Source organism: Pleurodeles waltl, chromosome 4_2 (assembly GCF_031143425.1).
Source record: "Pleurodeles waltl isolate 20211129_DDA chromosome 4_2, aPleWal1.hap1.20221129, whole genome shotgun sequence".
In the NCBI taxonomy this organism is placed as follows: Eukaryota; Metazoa; Chordata; class Amphibia; order Caudata; family Salamandridae; genus Pleurodeles; species Pleurodeles waltl.
In genome coordinates this window covers 336121541-336146454 of record NC_090443.1, presented here as the reverse complement: position 1 = coordinate 336146454, position 24914 = coordinate 336121541, and the positions used below count along the sequence as shown (strand labels likewise).

The 24914-nt window shown below is 44.5% G+C and overlaps 1 protein-coding gene across 2 annotated transcripts in view; it reads right to left on the bottom strand.

The window, feature by feature from the left end:
* CYTH4 (cytohesin 4) overlaps positions 1–24914 on the bottom strand; it is a 183183-nt gene that overhangs the window by 79691 nt on the left and 78578 nt on the right. The window contains exons 2-3 of one of the 2 annotated variants that reach the window (XM_069231369.1): positions 6558–6640; positions 4090–4154 (exon numbers count right to left, since the gene is read on the bottom strand). In XM_069231369.1, the coding sequence (XP_069087470.1) occupies positions 4090–4154; positions 6558–6640 (148 nt within the window). The remainder of the gene's footprint in view (positions 1–4089; positions 4155–6557; positions 6641–24914) is intronic. The other variant, XM_069231368.1, reaches the window with a different exon arrangement.

Genomic DNA, 24914 nt, shown 5'->3' with positions numbered 1-24914 from the left:
CAGTAAATGGTTTTATTGCCCAAGAGGACTCTAAAGTAGTTTACGCGTCAGTAGACGATGCGATAAGGCTGGTTTTAAGGTGCGGTAGGATGGCGGAAATGGCGAAATGTGATATTCAATCAGCTTTTAGATTGCTTCCTATCCATCCAGCAGATTTCGACCTCTTGGGCATGCAGTTAGAGGGCAACATCTATGTGGATAGAGTTCTGCCCATGGGTTGCTCGATATCATGCGCCCTATTTGAGACATTCAGCACCTTTTTGCAGTGGGTTTTTGTGAAGACAAGCGGGCATAGATGGGTGACACATTACTTGGACGACTTTTTATTCGTAGGAACGGCGGCAACGGGGGCCTGTGGGCGGGCACTGGACACGTTTCAGAAGCTCGCACAGCAGGCGGGAGTGCCCCTGGCCCCAGAAAAAACAGAGGGCCCCGCGCGGATCCTAACATTCTTAGGCATCGAACTAGACACAAGGATGCTGGTCGCCAGGTTGCCAGCGGCGAAAGTGAGGGAGATACTGGAGTTCTTGGCAATGGTGCGCACTCTGCGCAGGATGGAGTTGCGAACAGCTCAAAAGCTTTTAGGTTACCTCAATTTTGCTTGTAGGGTAGTTAGGGTAGGTAGGACCTTTTGCAGGTGTTTAGGACTTTCCATGTCAGGTGCCGTACTTCCGCACCACAGGATACGAGTGTCATTGGCATTACGAGAAGACATTAGAATATTCTGACAAAGTTCAACGGAGTACCGATGTCTTTTGGAGAGTCAGACACAATATGGCAAGTACAAATTTTCTCAGACGCGGCAGGAGCGTCAGGGTTTGGTTTATACTGGGATGGGAGGTGGTGTGCGGAATCCTGGCCAACATTCTGGAGACAGCAAGGGAGAAGCATAGCGTTCTTGGAGTTTTTTCCCCTTTTAGTGGCACTAGCAGTGTGGGGACAGGAATTAGCCAACAGGACAGTGATTTTTCAAATAGACAACATGGCGGTGGTAGAGTTGGTGAATAGACAGAGAGCTAAGGACATCAGAGTTTTGCGCTTGTTGCGGCAGTTTATGCTTCTATGCTTATCCTTGAATGTCATATTTAAAGCTACACATATACCAGGGATTTACAACGAGATTGCAGACTCCCTATCTCGTTCACAGTGGCAGCGTTTCCGCGAATTGGCCCCAGGAGCAGAGCAGAACAAGACTGTGGTCCCGGCAGACATCTGGGATTGGGGGGCATGACGATCACAGGGCTGGTGGAGATGTCGTTAGCGGTATCCACGCGGCGTAATTACAGACTGGCATGGTTGGAGTTTCAATCTTTTGAACAGTTTGTGGGCAATTTTTGGGAGCAAAGCTTGTCGGTATTGGAGGCACGGACCAGACGTTTCGTGCTGTTTCTGTTCAGGGAGGGTTTATCTCCGGCAACAATTGGCGGAAAGCTGGCTGGAGTGTCTTTTTACGGGAAACTGTTTTTCGGTTATGATCCAGCACATAGTGATTTATTGGGTAAAATGCTGAAAGGATGGAGCAGGGTCAGAACGAGTGGGGACAGACCAGCAAGAGAGCCCATCACTTTCGAAATGTTAGTTGAGATGATACAGGTGTTACCAAGTTGTTGTAGGGATCAAGACGAGGTGGGTTTATTTCGTTTATGCATGTTGTGGATGTTTTTTGGGGCGTTCAGAGTATCGGAGTTGTTGGGAGTGGGTAAGGATGTTGGAGTAAGGAGAAAAGAGGTGTGTATACACAAAGAAAGGTTGGGAATATGGCTAAGACGGTCCAAAACGGATCAGCTGGGTAAGGGAAAGTGGATATGGCTAGAGAAAGGGGGCGTGGAAGAGGCTTGCCCGGTAAAGGAATGGGTCAGTTTCAAGGCGAGGTGGCCAGGAGCAGGAGAATCAGGGGTTTTTATGCATGCGTCGGGGAAAAAGTTAACTAGTTACCAGTTGCTACAAGTGATGAGGATGACTCTTATAAGGATAGGGCGGCGCGCAGGAGATTATGGAACACACTCATTCAGAATTGGCGCAGCGACAGAGGCAGCACATATCGGTTGGGATTGGGCTAAGATCAAATCCATAGGGAGATGGAAGTCTAGATGCTGTGAGCGTTATGTCAGGCCGTGATAAAGGCAGAACAATCGGGGGGGGTGAGTGACAGTGAGTTTGCCAAGGCAGAGGTTACAATGTTTTTTCTTTGCAGGCTGTGTGGCCGGGCCAGAGAAGGAAAAGATGACGACGTGGTTGGTCGGCCATTCGTTCGTCCATTGGGCGGCGAAATTTGCGGAGAAGCAAATTTACGGCAGATCGTTGGGACTGCCCAGCAGAAGCCATGAAGTGCGTTGGTGGGGCAAGAGTGGTATGAGGTGGGGGAGCCTGCTCCCTTTTATCACGGGTAACTTGCCGCAATGGGGATGCCCAGATCTCTTATTGATTCACTTGGGAGAGAATGACTTAGTGAAGCTATCGGGACTCACTCTGATACAATTGATGCAGAGGGATCTGGAGCTCCTGAAACGGAAGCTATGCGGGACAAGTTTGGTTTGGACAGAATTTGTGCCAAGAAGGGCATGGAAAGGGGCGATCAACCATGGAGCCATTGAGCGGGCTAGAAAGAAATTGAACAGAGCCATGAAAGTGTTTTGTTGGGCTCAAGGGATCAAGGTTTTAAGACACGGGGACATAAAAGAGCAGGAGCAAGCATTATTCCGCGATGACGGGGTGCATCTGTCACAGATAGGTAACGCGTTCTATATCACAGAACTGAGATTAATGCTGGAAAGCATATGGGGTACGAACTTGTGTACCCGAAAATGAAAGGGGTGGGGCAGCGAAACGCCTCACGGGTTTCCCTGGGTGGCAGGAGATGGGGGAGGGTGGAGAGCCAGGTGCGGGTTTGTCCACCCTTCCAGGGGGAAAACAAGGAGGTGAAGCATCCGAGCAGGGAGGGGTAGGCTACAGGCAAGGAAGGCATGGGCGGAATAGGGGAGCATATACGGCAGGAAAATTGAAGGGAGACATTTGTGGAGAAAATGAAGGAGAGGGAGTTCTAAAAAGTTAAAGTTTGCTTTAAAAGATATACAGTTAATGTTTTGAAATATTGTTGTGTTAAATCCTGTTCTAATAAATGACCTTTTACACCAACAAGAGTGTCACGTATGTATGTCCCGATGAAGGGACCCGCGGAGAGAGAGACACAGTCTAGTCTCTCCGCGGGGGGATTCGGGACAGGGGAAGTGGCGCACTAGGCGCCTGATTGGTTAGGGATAAGTGGGGGTGGGGGTTAGAGTAGTTTATAAGGGGGGTGGAGGGTGGGGTCGGGCCTCTTTGCGCGCCGACTTAGGAGAGGGAAGGATTTATTTTAGGACCACCCACCCACCCAGCTTAGGAAGACAGGGGGAGGAAAGGTTTATTCAGGTAGGGTAGATAGGTCAGGTAGGTTTGGGGTCAACAGTCATTTAGGACAGGTGAGTTGTGAAGAGGTAGCAGGAGATGGGGGAGGGTGGAGAGCCAGGTGCGGCTTTGTCCACCCTTCCAGGGGGAAAACAAGGAGGTGAAGCATCCGAGCAGGGAGGGGTAGGCTACAGGCAAGGAAGGCATGGGCGGAATAGGGGAGCATATACGGCAGGAAAATTGAAGGGAGACATTTGTGGAGAAAATGAAGGAGAGGGAGTTCTAAAAAGTTAAAGTTTGCTTTAAAAGATATACAGTTAATGTTTTGAAATATTGTTGTGTTAAATCCTGTTCTAATAAATGACCTTTTACACCAACAAGAGTGTCACGTATGTATGTCCCGAAATACATCCGGCCACTGCGTGTCACTGATGCGGCCTATCCCGCAAGGCCTTCAGGATATGAGCACATTTCAAACTTCCTGTTCAAGCTGTCACTGTTATTGGCCACTGGGTGTCAGTACTGCACCACTATGTGCCTGCTTCCTCACGGACACTAGCCAGTGCCATACTGCGTCTGTCCACCTACTGTCTAAGCAGCACCGGTGCCTCTCAGCCCTAAGCCCTTGTGCAGTAATGGCTGGTAAGTAAGTGTAAGTTCGAAGTCACTAATGTAAATAGGACACACATCTAGGCGTTCACTAACCTCTCTGCCGTGCTCTCAAAATCTTCTATCTGTGCAAAGACCTCAGCGATCTCATGCTTCAGCTTCTGAGGGTGACGAAGATAAAAAAACGTTACTATATTTTTGCAAAGAATAGGAATGCAAGAAATGAAAACAGGGCAAGAGAAAGTGAAAGAGAGATATTTTAAACCCAAGAACAATGAAAGGTGTGCTGAAAAAGAAGGACGGTGATCATGTAATAACAGTATTTAAAAAATAATGCACATTTACAATACCTCATTGTACTGCGGCTTCCACAGATTTGTCCTACAAAAGTGCTCCAAATAACAGGTATTGTTCTTACACTATTCAGGCAGGACCAGACTGGTCATTGTGCCACCCTGGCGCTTTCCCTGAAGCTGCACGCCAGGCAGCTGCTTTCATACCTGGATATGGTACCATGACCTAACCGTGAAAGTCCTCATGACTCCATTACAGTCATTGCCTCCTGCAGTGATTTTAACAATTTTGCCACAACTAATTATGGTTCCCCATCCGGCCCTGTACTCACTGGTACTCAATTCGTTATGATAGAATTACAATATATGTGCCTACGAGATTGAGCCAAGGTTGGAGAACTCTGGGCCTTATTTAGAGTTTGGCAGATGGGATACTGCATCACAAACATGGCGAATGCCCCACGGGCAGTATTGGCAGTATTACAAGTCCATCCACCTACATATTAGACAAAAACCCCTGCAGCAATTGAGTTACCCCATCTGATTGCCTTTGACCTGCAAGTTGAACACACATACAGCTCTGCCGCACTCAGCCAAACCTGCCTCTGGGATTTGTGTCTAGTTTGCACATCAGAAGTTTTAATTAGATTTGGCAGGTCTTATACTTTCATCTTTCTAAAAGTGATGTAATGGCTGGCTGGACAGTACTGCTTTTATTTTTGGTAGCACTGAGAGGTCACAACCGTCCAGCTAAGATTGAAATATATGATCTGCAGGCTACACACAGATTTCTGCTGTAGCTGAGCATCCTACTGAGATGTTTAAAATAATATATATTTATTCACCTGTTGTACAAAAAGTAAATGTGGTGCACTTGTTTGGAACTGATCTCAGACGAACTGCTTGTAACCAGTCTTCTGTTTCCAGAAGGGAACAACTGATGTCATTCAACGAGGTATTTACTAAAATTCCCAGGCATGATTATTTCATTAAAGGGCTTAGGTTGTGGGTTGGACTGTTTTTGTTTTTCTTTTGTTACGGGCAGGAGTGGGAGGGTTGGGTATTTTTATTTAGGGCTTAGGGTGGGGGGCGGGATAGTTTATTTTTAAAGGGGTGGGGGAAGGTTTGAGGAAGGGAGGGAGGAGTGAGGAGAGAAGAGGAGGAAGGATCTGGCAAGGAGGTGGTGAGATAAGTGGGGTTGGGGAAGGGTTGGTGGGTAGTTTTTTGCGGTGGGGTGGATTTAGGTTGGGTGGGCGGTGTTGGGGTAATTTAGGTTTTATGGGCGGGTGGGGGTTTGAGCTAGTTTCTTTTAGGGCTTAGGGTGGGTGGGGGATTGGGGAAGTTTACTTATTGGGTTTTTTTTGGGCTCAGGGCAGGTGGGGGGTGTCGGGATAGTTACTTTACTAGGCATGCTTTTACAATGAAAGTCATGGTTCCAACTGCGTTATTAAGGCATGTGTTGTTCCAGATGCATGGTTCCATCATACAACCCCGGAAATGTGTTCCGTTTATTGATATTCAAATCATATGTAATTGTGGGTATTTTAGAGTTTGCCTGAATCGATTTGCTCATGGCTACTGGAAAGTCTGTGTTAGACACAATGTAATCCTGTGCCCTGCAGGCAAGGACGGCTTTAGGCGGTGCGAGCAGTGCGGTGGCACCAGGTGCTGACCTGAAGTGGGGTCGCTGACCTCAGGGGGGTGCTGTGTTTAGCAATAACTTGCAAAATTGCCATTTAAAAGCACCTGCTGATAAGTTCCTTGTGCGGCCAGCCTTCTGGAAGCAATTAAACAGTAAAGATAACTCTTGTGATTAATGTTGAGAGAGAAATGGAGTTTTGTCTAGTGACAGCTTTGACTCTCCATAAAGTAGCACAGAGGGTTAATGTGCCTGCTGCAAAGAACAGAACTATATTTTGTGTGCAAAGCTGAGTTGATTAGAAAGGCCAGCCTTTACAAGAGCTTTAAAGCAAATGAATGTGTGTGAGAGGGACTATGGAGAGATGAGGGGCACATTTACCGGGTGGCAGTGAGGTCATCTGAGCAGGTGGTCATGGGGTGGGGGTGCCAAAAAAGACTGTTGCACAGGGTGCCACCAGTGCTAAAGCCAGCCCTGCCTGCAGACTTTGCACTGTAAGTATTAACCGCCTTATTTTACAGGCCAAGTGAAAGACAGGAGGCTAAGTGTGACAAATCAAGAACACAGTTTGAAGGAAGAGAGTGAAGACAGAGGAGGGAGGAGCAGATGGGAAGAGAGGGGCAGGTCTTCACCTGAATGTCATCCAGCAGCTCCTTCCTGTGTTGTCTGATTCGTTCCAGTTCATGCTGTTCAATCTTGCTGAGGTCAGGGGTTGCTGAATATAACACAGAAAGAGAAATTTAAAACAAGCATTTGCAATGCAATATGTCTTGCATTTTCTTGGGTTAGAGCTATTGGCATTGTAAATTCATAACTGGCCCTTTCTTGCCACATAAATTGGTCAACCCTGCCTCATAATTTCGTATATTCCTGCCATATAATTTCAGTGGACCAGCATTTAACTTAAAGCACTTCCATTTACCTTCTTCCTCTATCTTAAAACATATACAATTATTATATAAACATTTTCAGAACTAAACTTTTGGCATTAGAGTGTAATGGTCAAAACACCATAGCAAAAATATAATTTGGGACGGATTGGCGGGTGAAAGGAAAGAGGGAGTCAGGAGAAAAGATGGAGAGAACAAGTGACGTAGTAACGGTTGGGCCCCGGAGTACGAAAGGAAAATGGTTGACTACAATTTTTGTAAGAAAATACAGCAGTAATTAGAGTTGAGTGAGGTCCATAGGTCTCTGGGCCCAAGTGCCACTGCACCTGTTGCTCCATTAATAATTAGGCCTCTGGGGAGAAAACGGATGGGGCAGAAAAAGAGAAGCGAAAGGAATACAACAGACAAAAGGAAGAAAGAGAAGGGGGTCGCAAAGAAATAAAGAAAGTAGGGAAAGAAAGAACGAAAGATGAAAACACAACTAAGAAAAAAAATAGAGCAAACATGTGAGACTAAAGAAAAAAGGGACGGAAGCTAGCAAATGAAAGATAAAGAGGAAAAAATTATGAAAGAATTGTGAAAAGAAAGATAAAATTGAGCATTAGAGAAAAAAAGAGTGATGGTGAGAGCAACAAGCAGCAAAAGAACCAAGGCATTATGTACTGACACATTTCCCACAGGCACAGAATGGGAAAACCACTTTGACACTTCAGGTCTCGAAAAGTAACTTGTGGCTTCCACATGCAGATGGGAAAAAGAGGGATTTATAGTAAAACATAAATAGACACATAAAGATACGCACCACCCCAATGGCCATGCCCAGGGGAAGAATGTCCCCTGGGCATGTCCATTGGGGCCAGCGCCGTGCAGGGGGCCCCAAGTAAGGGCCTCCGAGCGGTGATGGAAAAAAAAAAAAACTACTCCCAGGACTTACCTGGGATGGGTCCCCCATCCTTGGGTGACCTCCTGGTGTGGGTGGGGAGTGGGTGGGGGTGTCCCCGGGACCAGGGAAGGGCATCTGTGGGCAATTTCCATGGTCTCTGACCATGGAAATATGCCTACAGGTCCCCTTACGCCTGCCCAGACCCAGGCATTAAATAATGGCACTAAGCAAGCTTAGCGTCATTATTTAAGGCCCCCATTCCCCCATGCTGGATTTTAGCATGGGGATAAATATGGCGCAGATCCCATATTGTCTTTTTCTGGACGGGAAAGCCTACCTTGCATCTCATTGACGCAAGGCAGGTTTTCCCCTCTAGAAAACGACGTAAACTACATAACTTTGGCACTAGACGTGTCTAGTGCCAAAGTATAAATATGGAGTAGGGTTTGCACTGACTTACCATAAAAAAATGATGCAAATTCAGCGCAAACCAAGTATAAATATGGGCCCAAGTTTTTGTGAGTTTGAAGGAGGAGGTAGCAAGAGGAAAAGGGAAATATAAAAAAGGGGGAGGAGTAGAAATAAACAGTTGAAAGAAAGAGCAAAACTGTTAACATGTGGATTTTAAGAGTTGGAAAGAGAAAAGTGGTGGAGAAAGAAAACGTTGAGAGTAAACAGAGAAAAGGAAAGAACGGAGTGAGATAGGTGAAACAGACCCTCCCAAATAAAGATGGCAGCTAACAATAGATGTTATTGGCTTCCCCACGTCCTCAAACAGAAGTCAGAGTGTGGAACAGCAGAGGGCGCTGCAGAACAGTAGGAGGTGCATTAGCAGAGTTGTATGTGAACACCAATACAGCAATATTGGGGCGCTTCCGATCAGTATTGGGGTATAGACAGAACTGTGTCCTGGCCCAGTGCTGGAATAACAGAAAAGCAGCGGGTGAGGAATGAGAAACTGAGCGCAGTGTAATTTCTAGTATTGGAAGAATGGGGCACTGCAGGTTAGGGCTGAAGCACACTGACACACGTTGTATGTGGGCTGCATTACTGAAATAGTAATGGGCACACAAGATTAGAAGCGAGGTGTGTTAGTGGAGCAATGTGTGGAACCTAGTACTGGCATGCCAGTGTTGCCGAGTGTTAACCTAGAGCTGCCCTCGTGAAGCTGCGATTGGGGCCAAGTATGGGAGTGGCATTGCCTCTGAACTACAGAAGCGAGGAGTCCTGAAGGGCGTGTGTGAGCCTTAGTACTGATAAGAAATGTGCACTGAATGTTAGAATTCATGGATTCTGGTGGCGCTGTGGTGGTTCCCATCAATAGTGGTGTTGGATGTTAGCCTTGAGGTGCACTGGCTGAGATGTGTTTTGCTCTTTTGGGTCCAGAATTTACTTGGCAGTGGGATTGAATATTAGAATTGAACTGCTGTAATGGAACTGTATTTGAGCGGGGTCCCAGTATAGGAAAGGAAGTGACCTCGCTGGGGTAGAACTGAGGTGCACTGATGGAGCTGCACCCAAGGTAGTAGTACTGGAACTAACACAGGGTGTACTGACTGTAAGAACCGAGGTGCTCTGGCAGAGAAAGCGTGTGTGCAGTTCTGGCATGGCTGTGGGCTTGGAGTGTGTGAACTGAGGTGCACTGATGGAGCTGAGCCCGAGGTCCCAGTACAGGAACAGCAGAGTGTACTGACTGTAAGAACTGAGGTGTTCTGGCAGACGGCCTGTCTCTAAGGATTGCAGAGCCCTGGTAGAGCTGGGTGCCTAGGCTATAAGCAATTACAAGCGTCCTTGCTCTCAGCACACACACAGGCACACTTGGTAAAGAAAATACAAGCCAAGGAAGGGCGGGAGCCAGGCAGCTGCGAGAGACGGCAGAGAGCCAACAAAGACCAAATGTGACCAAGATGACAGCCTGATTTATAGCCTTGTTTAAAACTAAGATCACAGGAATAATGCAAATGAAAAAAAGAAGCTTCCCTGGACAGGAGCAGGAAACAAAGTAAAAAAAAAAGTCCCCTACAGACAAAATAAAAAGTGTAATTATACTGTAGTAGGTCCCTGCTCCCACACAGAAGAATGAGGGACACAAAGACATGACTGACCTCTAGCAAGCATGGATTTTTAAATGACACTGAAACTAATAAATGAAATAGCTGGAAGCCCACAGAAGAAGTATAATTTAAAGTATACAGGAGGTTGTACCCTTACGCTCGACCTAATGACATGAGTGTAAACCTGGTTTAAGTTAGTTAGTTTTAGTTGATAGCAGAAACAGTAACTTTTTGCCTTTAGCACAGATCTTCTCTCTGATCTCGTCCTAGGCCGGGGTCGGGGGTCCCATTTAGACCCCTCCCAGCCCACAGGCAAAAACAAAGTGTGTAGCAGTTATGATGTTCTGGAGAAAATAAACAATTCCGTTCCTATCCTTTGCCAAGGCTTGATGGTCAGACTGTATTTGTAAACCCGCTCGTCTTTGCCAGGCCAGAGGAATTGGTGTGGTGGCTCTTATCTGTGGGCATGTGCCCACGGCGGCTCCACTTAGGTGTCGTGGAACAGGGACTTCCCATCTCTGCTGCTTCTAGTCTATTTTTCTCTACACATTCATGAGCATTGGGAGGGAGTGTTGTGAATGTACACTTCACATTCGCCTAATTGGCAAAGTCAGTCTTTTTTTTTTTGCCACTTGCGACAAATTATCATCCTTTTTCCAGTGATTTCAGACTGAATGAAGTGAATGAATGGATGAAATGAATGAATGAAAAAAATATTGCTAAAGTAATTAAAATCATTACCATCTGTTACAAAGCTAAAAGATATAAACATAGTACAGTCAACCCAGTACAATTAATAGTGACCTAAAAAAATAGTCAAAATACGATATATAATACTAATTTCCTCCAAGGGTCATTATATGAATTCCCTTGAAGGAATAGTACAGTGAATAGATTTGTATGACACAGGAAAACAATATTTTGTGCCTACTTGATCCCGGACATTTACGAATATATACATAGTTAGCACAAATACACTTGACAGCTACATTTTGGCTTATATCCAAAACAAGTGCATAAACATTAACCAAACAAATAAAAGATACTGAATGATGAAAAGATACCCTGCCACTAAAGGTTTGTGGACCTTTGTTCATAGGTTTCAGAGTAATGCAATGGAAAATTACAAACTATTTTTAAAAAGTCACATGCTTTGGGATCCTCTTTTAAACGTCGATCTTTTTTACCAATCTGCGCAAAATTTGGCACACTCGAAGACTGAAAATCTTGAACTTGGAACATGGTTTTCCCAAGCTCAGTGTAACTGGCCTAACAGCCAAAAGTAATTAAGGAGGTGAAAATACATGTATGCGATGCCCTTATTACAAATTGTCTAACAACATTTAAAAGCAAATAATTCAGGACTGAAATCAATGAATATTTTTTACGAAAATACATTTTTGATAGTCTAGTGACTTGATTTCAAAGCTCAGTTTTATTTAAAAACGTGGTTTGTAAAAGCAATTTAAAGGCTCATTTTAGCCAAAAAGAATTAGCTAGACTTAATTATGTGCAAGAGACATCTCTGTGTCCAGCAGGCAGTGTGCTTTGTAGGCTGTATGCTTCCCCCGTGTGTTTGCAGTATTTATTTACGATGAAGAATGTGGTGTTCAGATCTAACCGCAGTGAGCATTGCACACGAGGCCTCTCCTTCATCTCTGGCCAGATAAGCGAGCAGCAGCACCTTAACGTGAAGCACTGGTCTTAGTGAAGAATGCGAGGGTTTTTTCAGTAGTAAATATCTTGTCAACAAGTCTGTGGGACCTCTCATATATCCGGTCACACCGGTATCAGCGCCTCAAGTTGTAACACATTTCAGGTTAAAGGGAGCCCTGGGCCTTCCTCACAGCTCTGCACTGATGAAGCATCTGCAGATGAAGGGGTGGCAGCCATCATCTTATAGAGCGTATGGAAAACTTTCTTGTATGTGGTCAGGGCTCGGCACCTCCAGGCGTAGCAGGCATTTGTTGAAGAGGACTTGGGTCATATTTCTGGTCAGTAAAGGGACTTTCAGCTCAGGGTAAGGCAGCCAGCATCTACCTTGCTTAGGAGTGTGTGAGCCCTTCCTGCGACCTCTGGTCAGGTCAGGGATCAGCGTCTAAAAGCAAAGCAGCCCTCTTCTCATTGTTTGAGGTCTCTCTCACATATCAGGTCAGATTCAAGATCGGCAACTGAAGACATTTCAGGCATTTTTTAAAAGTATTTACTCATTTAGCGACAGCAACACACCCTTGAATTAGAAATGTTGCTTTTTGATTTACATAGGTCAAAAAGGACACGTTACTTACCTTCAAAAATGCTGTTTTTGCTGGATAATCTAAATACCCGCACATTCATCACCTTGTGAATATTTCCCAGGTGTCTGACTGGTTCCAGAAAAACTCTAAAGGAGCACTCCTGTGTGTCAGGGGATGGTGCTGTTCAGATCCACCCCAACTTCATTCTGCTTCAGAAATATCTAAAGGGGCATATAAGCACTGCCCATGCACACTGATGTAAGTTTCTTTCAGGGGCTTGTTTGCACCCTCAGACACAGAGCTCATCCTCAAACTGGCCTGACCAATGTCAAGATTTCTAGGTTGGGACCTTTTTAGATGGGAAAGATTTAATTCTACAGAACAGGGAGGTGGGATAGTGGTGAGGAATCTGGTTGGACAGAGTATCCACTAGACAGAGAGTCACCAAAGGTAAGTAATTTGTTCTTCGTATTGATACTTCTAACAATAGATTGCTTGCCTTGCGTACAGATACCAAAGCAATACCTTCCAAGGTGGTAGGTCTGTGGAACGACTAAGACCAAAACGTCCTGAACTAATGAACAGGTAAAATGCCCATCCCTTCAGATGTGTCTGTCAGGAGCCCATCAAACGTGCATCACCAAGCCCTACAAAACCTCTGTTTCTGATGTCTGAAATCATAACTTCTTCCAGGCCTTGTCTTCCTACTTTTATTACAAGCCACTAATATTATCCTGATTTTTTGTAATGAGCTGAACTGTAGTCGCATTTAGGAGCAGATATATGAAAAGTGGCACTGCACCTAGTGCACCGCCACTTTCCTTGCACCCCTTTGCGCCCCTACCACCACCATGTGTGCACTGTATTTCAAAAACAGCACACTGGTGCAGAGCTGGGGGTAATAGCATAATTTTTTTATGCTATTGATGTACTCTGCAGGAGTAGCACCAACATTTTCCTGCAGAGTACATTAGGGCCCATTATAGATAATGGTATGCCCCCTTTAATGCCTGCTTTGAGCAGGTGTTAAAAGTGGTGAAACAAATTGTGCAAGGAAATCTCTTAGATTCCCTTGCACAATTTTTTGGTTACCCTAATGGGGGAACGTCCTCCTTGTATACATTATGCCCAGTGCAGGCAAAAAGTGGCGCAAGGGTTTACAAAGTGGTACAATGCTTGCATTGCACCACTTTGTAAATATGGCACAGGGAAAATGCCACTTTAACACGCCCTAAAAAAAATGATGCAATGGCGGCGCTTTGGTGGCGCTTTTAAATATGCCCCTTAGAGTGGAACACAGGGCCTAATTTAGAGCTAGGCTCAGGACAATTAGGTCTGGCTGCACCCTATATCTTTGTAACAATAGTGAAAATAAATGTACCTCATTCCCATGATGGTGGGTCAATATTTTACTTTGCCAATTTTGTATCTCATTTTATGTTTTAGTCATCCTTGCGTTTTTAAACTATGACTTAAGGTTACATCAATGAAAAACCATCTGTAGCTTTTCTTTGTACTAAAAATTATATTTTCCTGCGATGTGTATTAAAACTAAAAGAGTGTCCATGTCAGTCCTAAGTACACATACCTCCTGAGGAGAATTTATAGTGTTCTGTTTAAATGAAGTGCAGTGATTAATCTTTCAGATTTAAACTTCTAATTGCAAGCTCACAGCCTCCATGATTAGGCAACATTCTTTCCTTCTGTTTGTTTTGGCACGTGCTGCAATACATTTAAAAAAAACAAATAATCATCACACCAGCTTGCCAAAGCCGGACCTATGGACTTTGCCAGTGCTTGTTAGTCTGGGCTTAATGACGCTTTAGTGCCACTAGAGAGGGGCATTGGCATTGAATTGAACGTGGTAGCTGCAGTACAGGACGTTACCCAAATTCCACATTTTGCTTCTCCATACAAAGGGCCCGCTTAACGTTGATTTACTTTATGCCGCAAGGCATAATGGGGAACGAATGGCGTTGCGATGGTGTTTTATGTAAACACATGTATAACAAGAAGCAAAGCAACTTTGCTTTGACATTCTTGTAGCAAGGTTTAGATTTAATGAACACCTCTTTGGCTAAAAACACCTAAATGGCTCCTACTCACCCAACTGAGGGGACAACCGAAAGGAAAGCTGGTTTTCTTTGAGGAAATTCAAGCTCACAGTCATGCGTAGGTTCTAAACATAAGGCAAGCAAGCACCACATTGGTTACCAGCTCCATGCAGGCGGGAACCTGTGGAACAAACCCTTTTTCGGTGATGGTTGTACAAACAATGTGCTTGCCCCTGGCATTTCCCTACGTCAGACATTGCAGCCAGGTACGCGTGGCTGGATGTTGTGAGAGTTTGAGTCCTAAAAGAGACTCGGATGTCCGAGTTCTAGAACTGTAGGAGCCACAGTGAAGGATTTGAGGGCGACCATGCTGTGAAGTAGTACCCTGCCCTGATCCCTCCTCAGCAGGCTGGTGTTTGCCAGAAGTTATACGTGAAAGTATTCAATGGTCAGAATAGCTCTCTGTAGTGTGTATGTGGTGGACGGGTTGGTGTGAAAAGGTCCGCGCAGAAGCTGCACTGCCGGAGCACAGCTAGTGTAACAGAGAGATGGGAGGCACCGCATAGACTGATTCTCCATCCCAATTTATGGAGAACGCATCCCCAAGAAGCGAAGGAAGAACATTTGCCAGTTTAACTTGTCACAAAGGGATTGGTCATTGGTCTCCCCCAATGGTAGAACAGATCCTCCAGGTCTGCCTGATCCAGTTCTCACCTCTGCAATTTGGACCTCTCTCTGATGACTTTATGTCCCCATTGCTCCTCGGTTGATTTTAGGTTTCACAGCTCATGTGCAAATGTTCTGAGCTTCCTTGCATAAGGTGTAGGGGCAGGTTCACCCCTTCCTGAGAAGGTCGGACTTTGTTGCTGTGTTGTGTTTTGTCACTAAGAACGCCCTTCCCTCCACATAGGGCTAGAATACATAATTAAATGCACTGCGTTTGTAACGTGACCACGCACCTTTGTTCAAGAGGAGAACAGAGTGGGCAGCCAAACTTCTAGTGACACATCACCGAGCTCCTTGACCTAACAACGAAAATACATTGACACCATCAGGTCTGGACAGACGCTTCAACACCTCATGGCTGTTTACAATTGCTCGGTCATCAAATGTCAGTCTGGCTGGCTCTTGATAGCACTGTCCTTTGGAGATGCATTCTGTGCAGGCCCAGTGGCACCATTACGATGCATAAGTTCCGAAAGTGTCATGATCTCCCTTGCCATTATTGCGCTTGTCTGCCTCATAAAGGCAGTTGTTTGTATTACACACTGGACCCTGTGCCCTGCTGGCCGAATCATGCAGTGTTCTGTATTTAGCAGTGCATCAAGGAACACTGTTAGTCTGGATGGGGCCAGTGGTGACCTGGTAAATCTAACAGGCAATCCCAGTTCCCAGAGCAGGTTGGTGCACATCTGGATAGCTTGTGCTCCGGACTTCATTGAAGCCTTCATGGGCCAGTTGTCCAGGGTGGGGAATACCTATGGGAATAGAAAGGGGAAATAGGAGGATCAGCCTCGCCTGCTGTCAACAATATTTTGGGGTGTCGAACGCAGAGAGAAAACTGAAGGGCAGCATACTGAATTGCCTAAGCTCTGAATCTCCAGTGTTTCCGGTGGATGGGGACATGGAAGTAGTTGCCTTCGAGGTCCAAAGACACCACCCAGTCATATGTCAGCAAAAATGACATCTGCCAGAGTCTCCACCTTGAACATCTGCCTGTAAACAAACGTGTTGATGAAACAAAGCTCTCTGATAGGGCATTGACTTGGGTCCTCCTTTTTCAAACCTGGGGTGATTTTCCTAATTCCGTTCATGTGCACATAGAGGCACAAACATCCCCTTGCAGAGCAGGGACCTTACTAACAAGCAGTGGTCTCCAGCCTTTTTAATGCCATGCCCCCCCAGTTGAAAAAATAAAAATCATTGCCCCTCCCTCAGAATTTTTCACAATTATTTCATAAAGATGGCAATGTTTAAATATGTATAGACCTATTTAAACATTGCAGTTAAGTACTGTTACATTTTTAAACATGCAATAACCCGATTCTGCTTAAAACAAAGCCCTGTGATCTGTATAATGCTTCTTTAGGTCAGAGTCTGGTGCCCCCCCCGGGATCACTTGAGACCCCCCAAGGGGGGCCCGCCGCCCACTTTGAAGACCTCTGCTAACAAGTCTATCAGCTGGGTATGGGTGTAGGACTCTGCATAACTCATCAATAACTACAGTATGTGCCCTGACAGTAAGATCTTTTCATCTATTTGTGTGAGACGATCGTGGTGGCACACGCTCCCATCTTATGAAACGTGGAGGGGACATGGTCCCCGTCAAACCAATAATGCCCCATTCTGGTTAGATGATTAGTTTTGGGTCTCTTCTCTCTCGAGTCCTAGACATGGCCTGCGGCTGAGGTCTCCCAGCTCGGGTACTGTTCTTGGTATTCTTATGGAAGGAGCTGGAAAGGCAACGTCTGAAGCAATAGAGGAACAAACCACAGAGTTTAAGTGAATCTGCATCTATAGCCATGAAAGGTGCATGGGCACCTTGTCAAAATGCTGGTAGGGCTCATGTTGCTTTGGCCGTATCGTTGTCTTCTTTGATAAGCTGCAAGATCTCATCTCCCTCCCTTCAGAAGAGTTCTATTTTCATCTTGATCTCCTACCCCCGACACTTGTAAAAGCGAACACCAGCCACGGACAAAAGAGCTGAACAATTAGCGGAGTCGTGGACCAGTGCACTGGGAGGCAACCTTGCTGACTCTGGGTTGCCTGCCATTTCTAATAGTATTGCATTTAAATGTGTCCTAAATTGATCAGAAATGTGTATTCAGAATTTGCCAGATACCAGTGAAATTGAAAACATTCTTCTGAGTAAGTCTAATATTTAGAGCTGATTTGGTGTTTTGCTTCACACTGAGTGGAGCAGTTGCAGTTGTTTTGCTTCACTTCATCCCATTCTCCCCGATATTCACTATGGCTATGGGTATGTCTGCAATTTTATCATTGATTTTTTTTTTTTAATTGTAAATTGACCATGACTTCTACAGCGGAGTATTTGATCATAACATCCTTATTAGACTGAAAGTAAGAAAAGGGGCATATATGAAGAAATGAAAACAACCCCGTGAAGATGCGAGGAAAGGTTTTATTTCCCTCCTTTTGTGTCTACTTGGCTAGCTCCTACAAACATATATCTATATTAACACTACACAAGGTCATATGTTTTTACTGCATTGTACTTTAGATCACGCGCTGTATTTTACACCAGATAACTCACAACTGCCAATACATTTTCCTCTTAAAAACATAACATCTTGAAAAAAGCAATTCTATGTCAGGACCGGAGGCTCCGATTCTCCTTTCTCTTTCTTTACTGACTTAAACAGCAGCCAATCAAATACAAGTAACAGAAAAAACTACATCACCCAGGATGCCTAACATCCTGTCACATGGTCCAATCACCATCCATGTCCTCTGCCATGAGTCCTTTGACCTATTAAGTCACTTCCTCTTTCTTTTCTGCTTCGCAGCAGATAAGTACACATTTATTTTCTCTCCTGTATTTTGTAATTTATATGATTGTTAAAACTTAAAGAAATTGCCGAGTTAAGCGTTGCGATTCAGCCCGCTTTCGATATGTTTGTTTAAGTGCCCTCGCGCTTCGTGTTATTGGCATTTTGCCAAAAATTCAGCCCGATTTCCTTTGTGGAGTGGAAGCGGGAGCGGAGCTGCTCTCAGGCAGTCTCTTTTCCATTTTTGACGCGCACGCCTCATCAAGCCGATCTCCTTTCAGTTTTGGAGACGATCGGCTTGTGTGTGCTGCGTGCTCGTCTGTGCCTCCCTCTTTACAGATAAATCTTGCTCCCTGACGCCCAGCTGATTTCTGACTGGGTTGTAAAATATAGATCAGGCTGCTGCCTAGAGTTCCTTTCAGGCTGCTTCCTCCACACTTTAATTTAAGGGCTCCTTTTTTCCTTGCCTGAACTTGGGGTTTTTGCACTCACCCTGTTGGATCCCTGTTTAAAAATTGTTTTTCTCCTCAGTACTTTTGTTACTTTATTGTAGTCATGGCTCAATGGGATGAACAAGAAGCTGAGTACTATACAGAGGAGTTGGGCAATCAACTTGAAGTTGATCTGGTGGAAGCCCTTGATACCAGGGTCCAACAATCAGTAAATGATTCTCTAGTTGAGCTCTGGGCCCCTTTTCAGGGCAATTATTTGCCTTCGCTCAACCACAGGGTTGGACTCGGACAACAACCTCAACACGAACCTAAAAAAGTCAAAGACAAAGCAAAAAATCTGGAAACTGGAGCAGAGGTCAGTGGTGTCCAAGCTGACGCTTTCGAGAAACTGCGTAAAAAACGCAGTGGCGAACATAATTTCAGTTAAAAAAAGGGAACCCCCCTTTCTTCCTCTTCCTCTGATAAAAATTCCTCCTCTGACGATTCAGATGATTCTGACGTTCTTTTACCTAGTAAGAAAAGTAAGAAAGCGCCCCCTCCCTTCCAGGTTTTGGACTTTGATCCCACAGAAATCATTCACCCCAGGTCCACCAATTGGGTTCCCCCTTCCGAAGTAGCGCAATATGTTCAAGCCAATTTGCGAAAAAGTTTCGATAAAGCAGTTAGGTCACGCTTGAAAGCGGAGTGTCCCAGACCTGACTTGGAGGGCAAGGTTTCTGATACTCCAGAGATAGACCCCACCATGGTCACCTTTATGAAAAAATTCGCTAAGGACCCCAAAAAAGGTTTGGACCGCTCCTGGCGTAGTTGCCAAGACAAACTGTTGGATCTTTCAGGACCTTTGACTATGATCCTTGAGTTGGCGTATGTAGCCAAGGAATCTGGCGCTCCGGTGGACACCGATGTCCTTATCGGATGGGCCCAAAGAGCTGTGTGCCTATTAGGAAACTCTAACTGTGCCATTTCGGCAGAACGCAGGAAGTCTGTGCTTATGCGCATTGACCCAAAATTATCGGATCTTGCGTCATCAGAAGCGGGCCCTTCGGCTGATGGACTTCTACTTGGCTCCTCATTTATCAAAGACTTAGCCAAGTTCTGCTCCACTTTTTCTTCCCTTGACAAAGCACAAATGTCACTCAAGAAGGTTTTTAAATGAGGCCTTTTTTTCAGGGCCGGTCGTTACGGGGGACGTATGTCTGGCCGCAGCTCCTTTAACAGTCCCCAAAACTACTACCCGAGAGGCAGAGGTGGCTGGTATGGAGATCAGGACTCCACCTTCTACCCCACACGACCCAGAGGGGGCCGACCCCATTTCCGCAGGGGTCATCGCAGAGGACAACAAGGAGCCATTCAAGACTCAAGTTTCACAGGTGAGCATTATTCATTTTTCTCAGGTCAAACTTGGGGGCAGAGTCTCATCTTGCTTGGAAAATTGGAAACGGATATCCGGAGATCCATGGGTTCTCCAAACAGTAGAAGGATTTCGACTGGAGTTCGTCAGCACTCCCAAACAACTCTCCCCTCCATTACTAATGTGTTTTTCCCAAGCAAATCAAGATTTTATAGACAAAAAAGTGCAAGCTCTCTTAGACAAAGGAGCAGTACAATATGCTCCCCCTCATCCTTTCGGTTTCCTCAGTCTTGTAGTAGACAAGAAAGGAGGAGGTCATCGCTTAGTCTTGAACTTAAAGGATTTCAATCAATGGATCCTATACAGACATTTCAAGATGGAGGGTATCCACATGCTAAGGGACATCCAGTTAGAATGGGATTGGATGGTTCGGCTGGATCTAAAAGATGCCTACTTGTCGATTCCAATTTTTCCTCCCCACAGGAGATTCCTACAATTCCAGTGGAAAGGTCAGTGCCTGGAGTTCCTGGCACTCCCATTCGGTCTATCGTCAGCCCCTTGGTGCTTCACAAAGCTCCTGAGACCTGTGATGGAATGCCTCAGAGCCAAGGGAGTCAGATTGATTATATATCTGGACGACATTCTGCTGATGGCTCAGTCCCCTCGAGTTCTAATCTCGCACTTGGATTGGACCATCAGTCTCCTGCAAGACTTAGGTTTCCTGATCAATGTACAGGAGTCATTGTTGAAACCTTCGCAGGTGATAGAGTTCCTGGGATTTCAGATAAATTCCATTTTATGTCAACTTCTTCTTCCCTCTCAGAAGATACGCAACATCAAGAGGGAATTGAGATCGGTTTTAGCCTGCCAGACCGTCTCATTGAGGAATATAGCCAGAGTAGTGGGCTTACTAGCTTCATCTATTCAGGCGATATTCCCTGCACCCCTACATTATCGAGCACTTCAAAGACTCAAGATCAGACATTTACAACAGGGTCTGAGTTACTCAGAACAAATTCCAGTGACTACCAAAGTAAGATCAGAAGTTCAGTGGTGGCTTCATCACATGGAAGCTTGGAATGGCAGGGCGATTTTCGGATCTCACCCAGCGGTAGTGGTAGGATCCGATGCCAGCAGATGGGGTTGGGGAGCTCGTTGCAACTCCCTAGTGACGGGGGGCAGATGGTCAGAATGGGAACAATCCCTTCACATCAATTGCCTGGAACTTCTAGCGGGTGCCTTTGCCATAAAGAGCCTCTCCCCGCAGAAAACAGATTGTTGCATACTCTTACGGATGGACAATGTATCAGCAGTGAGATATGTCTACAAATTGGGAGGTACAAAGTCCAGAATCCTGGCGGAGATTGCCAAGGATTTCTGGCATTATTGCCTAGCTCAGCGTTTAGTAGTCATAGCGGAATACCTGCCTGGGGACCAGAACATCATAGCAGACTGGAATTCCAGATACCTATCAGACTCCAGCGACTGGAAGTTGGATCCTCTGATTTTTGCTCAGATAGTCAGGGAATGGGGCACTTGCGAAGTGGACCTGTTTGCCTCCCGGCTCAATTGCCAAATTAAAATTTTTTACAGTTGGCGTCCAGACCCTTATGCATTAAAGACAGATGCCTTTTTTTCAGGACTGGTCCCAATTTTGAGGTTATGCGTTTCCTCTTTTTCTGATGATTGCCAGGGTTTTGTCTCAAGTGCGGAGACAGAAAACAGAGATTGTTCTGGTGACTCCTTTTTTGGAGAGCACAGCCTTGGTTCCCCAGTGCTCTTCATTTAGCCTGTGCCTCTCCTCTTCTGATTCCTCCTCGTCCAAATCTTCTCTTGAGTCCAGAGGGCCATCAACATTCACTGATCTTGTCGGGGAAGTTAACTCTTCTAGCCTGGTTAATTTCAGGTCTAGATGGAGTACCCCAGATGTTTCGAAACAAGCTGCGGAGTACATTAAACAGGCCTGGGCCAGTAGTACCCATAAGAGATATGATTCAGCCTGGTGCAGATGGTCTAGTTGGTGTGATGGAAGGGGTGCCAATCCAGTGGAAACACATATTGGTATGATTGTTAACTTTCTAGCAGAACTAGCTAGTTCGGGTTTAGCTTATCGGACGATTAACAATTTTAGATCTGCTATTTCAGCAGGGCATTCCCATTTAGAAGATAAGCCCATTGGAAAACATCCACTAATTTGCAAGCTTTTGAGGGGTATACGCCTTTCTAAACCTCCTCAAGCTAAATATACTGTGTTATGGGATGTTAGCATTATTTTAAAATTCCTAGATTCTTGGCCTACCAACAGGTATTTGTCTCGCAAGCAACTTTCAGCCAAGCTGACCCTGCTTTTATGCCTTATCTCTTGCAAAAGAGTTTCTGACGTCAGAGCCTTAGATTTAGCAGGTAGAACCTTTTCACCAGAAGGAGTCACCTTTTCGGTGACTAGAAGAACTAAAACAAATTACAGGTCAGTATCCTATCCAGTTTATACTGAAAATTCGAAATTATGTGTTGTTCAGTGCTTAAAGGATTATGAAGTTGTCACAGAAGAATTTCGACAGGATGTTAAAGGTCAATTGTTAATTGCTTTGCAAAAACCTTTTAAACCAGTTTCCTTACCTACTTTAGCTAGATGGATGAGATGGTTGATGAGTGAAGCAGGTATTGACACCTCTGTATTTGGGGCCCATTCTGCTAGAGGGGCTATGGCTTCAAAATCATTTGCCTTAGGTTCCGATTAGAGGACATAATGAAGGCGGCAGATTGGTCTTCAGAAAATACTTTTCGTAAGTTTTATCATAAACCGGTAATGGATGTAGCTACTGTTGTGATGGAACAGCTTTAAACTAGCATAATCGGAGCCTCCGTCCTGACATAGAATAAACAAAAATCTAGCTATCGCGTCAAGAATTTTCAATTCTATTAAGGACACGGAGGCGAGGATTATCCCTCCCTTATATATACAATGAATATTGAATATCAATTATTGTGCATATTTATGATATATTGTCATTTAACCCTCCCATGTATTGTCAATTATAAGGTTGAGACATGTCTATTTTATTGGGATATTACCTACTTGTTTGTTGTTACAGCTTCTGATCAGAAGAACGCCTGAAATTCGTAACCTCAAGGAAGTTTGGTTTTAATGTTCTACCTGGTTGTTTCTCCGGCATGGAGCTATCCAAGATTCGGTTCTTCAGTAAGGAGAAGAAGTTCATGACTCCGGATTTAGGGATGGCGTAAGAAGTTTCGTTTTCAAGTTGATCTTATCTGTTCTGACCAAAGAAAGAGGAAGTGACTTAATAGGTCAAAGGACTCATGGCAGAGGACATGGATGGTGATTGGACCATGTGACAGGATGTTAGGCATCCTGGGTGATGTCGTTTCTTCTGTTACTTGTATTTGATTGGCTGCTGTTTAAGTCAGTAAAGAAAGAGAAAGGATAATCCTCGCCTCCGTGTCCTTAATAGAATTGAAAATTCTTGACGCAATAGCTAGAATTTTTTTTAGCCTCCATGCAGTTCGGGGACTTATTAACACTTGTAGCCTTGACTCTGTCTACATTTCTTCTATACTACCTTTTTCGTTCGTTCGTTCGTTAGCTTTATTTCTGTAAAAATAAATACTATAAAAGCACACCACAATTCACAGTTTTACAAGACAACAAGCTGTGTACAAAAAGTTTCAGACATAAAAAATTTGAACTACATAAAAAAATATTAAACGTAAGGATTGTCCCTCTGGAAATTCATACTGTATTATAAGATCGTATAATAGTGCAAGATTTTGTATGTTAGGTATCAAAAATCAAATACAAGCCTAACCGAACATATCACAAAAAATAGAACATTTCTATTTGAAAGTATAAAAATATCTAAGCATAAAGATACTTTAGACAATAAAAGTGATAAGTGCATACAATAAAATTCACGAATGGATTCATCGATAGCCATTCCCCACAACTATTGTTAAATTTTCCTCCTATTTTTTAAGGGTGTTCAGTCTACAGTTCCGTACCTAAAAAGTTAAACTAGATAAAAACTACCTTTTTCAGTTTGCGTAGCATTGTATTTTTCAAAACAATAACATTTCTCTAACAAGAAAAAATTTGTTTTGTGTCTGTGTTAGTCCACACTTAAATAACTAATATCAGCCTAGGTCTGTTTCACAAAAAATCTTCATGATCTGCATGGCTGTTTTACGCCCTCACGTAAGCGCTAATTTCTGAACTTAAGGGTGCATGGACGTTCCGAAAGTAAACCAGGAAACCTTTAAGAGTTGTAGGGTTTCACACATGTTTCAGGTAAACCCTGTTGAATTTGCACTTCTGAGTATTTGAAGTGCTTTTAGTATGTGCATGTGTGTATAGCTTGTTACATTCCCAACCTTAAAGGGATTTACACACTACTCATACGTTTCCAAACCTTCAAAGGTGAGACATAGCTGTTCATCTGAAGGGATTCTATGTTGTACACCCTTCGACTGAACACCTAAAGAGACTTAAGGGCAGATTTAAGAAAAGTGTCGCTGCACTCAGTGCAGCACCACTTTTCTTGGGCCCCTTAGCACCCCCCTACCGTCACCATGTTTGCGCCATGTTTAAAACATGGCGCACCATGGCGCAGGGTAGGGGGCAATAATGTCAACATTTTTGATGCGATTGATGTACTGTTCAGGGTTAGCACCAACATTTTGGTGCCAACCCTAAACAGTACATAGGGGCCCATTGTAACCAATTGTGTACCCCTTTTAATGCCTGCTCTGAGCAACTGTGAAAAGTAGCCACAAAAAATCTCTTAGATTCCACTGCACCATTTTTGCGGTCCTCGTAATGGGCGAATGCCCCCTTTGCATACATTATGCATGGCACATTCTAATGTGGCGCAAAGCGTTATAAAGTGGCACAGTGCATGCATTGCACCACTTTGTAAATAAGGCACAGCGATTTTTGAAGTGTAACGCCATATTAGTGTGAAAAAATGACACTAATGTGGCTCTAATCGGGGCATTAGAGAACTATGGAAATTAAATTGAGATGATGATGATGATGACTACTATAGATTCTCTCTCCTTTCCCGTCTAGTAGGATTTACTTTTGCACAAGATTACACCACAGTGGTGTAATATTGCTCCAGAGTAAATCAATGTTATAACTTACAGCTCCATTCTTGTGAATTTCTTGAACTGGTAAATTGAACTATTCACGCTTCTTATTTGAATGCCTTTGCAAATCTGGCCCTACACATTTTGATAAGGGCTTTGCCAAATGTGTGAAGTGAGGGCCATATTTATGAACCCTGTGCGCTGCTAGAGCATCACTTTTTTTGACTTTCCGGGGTCACAGACTGCAAAATCGTGTCTTTGAGGCCACGCAAAGCCACTTAGCATGTCTGTGCTATGGAGTAAGACAAGGCAACGCAGGTCACTTGGTTGCATTACTCTGCACCAGGGAGGCTTTCCAGGGGCATTGCAGTGGGTTTTCTCACGCAACTACCATGAGTTTTCACACATTCTGAGTTGTACAAGGACTTATAAACCTGGGAATGCGTCAAAACC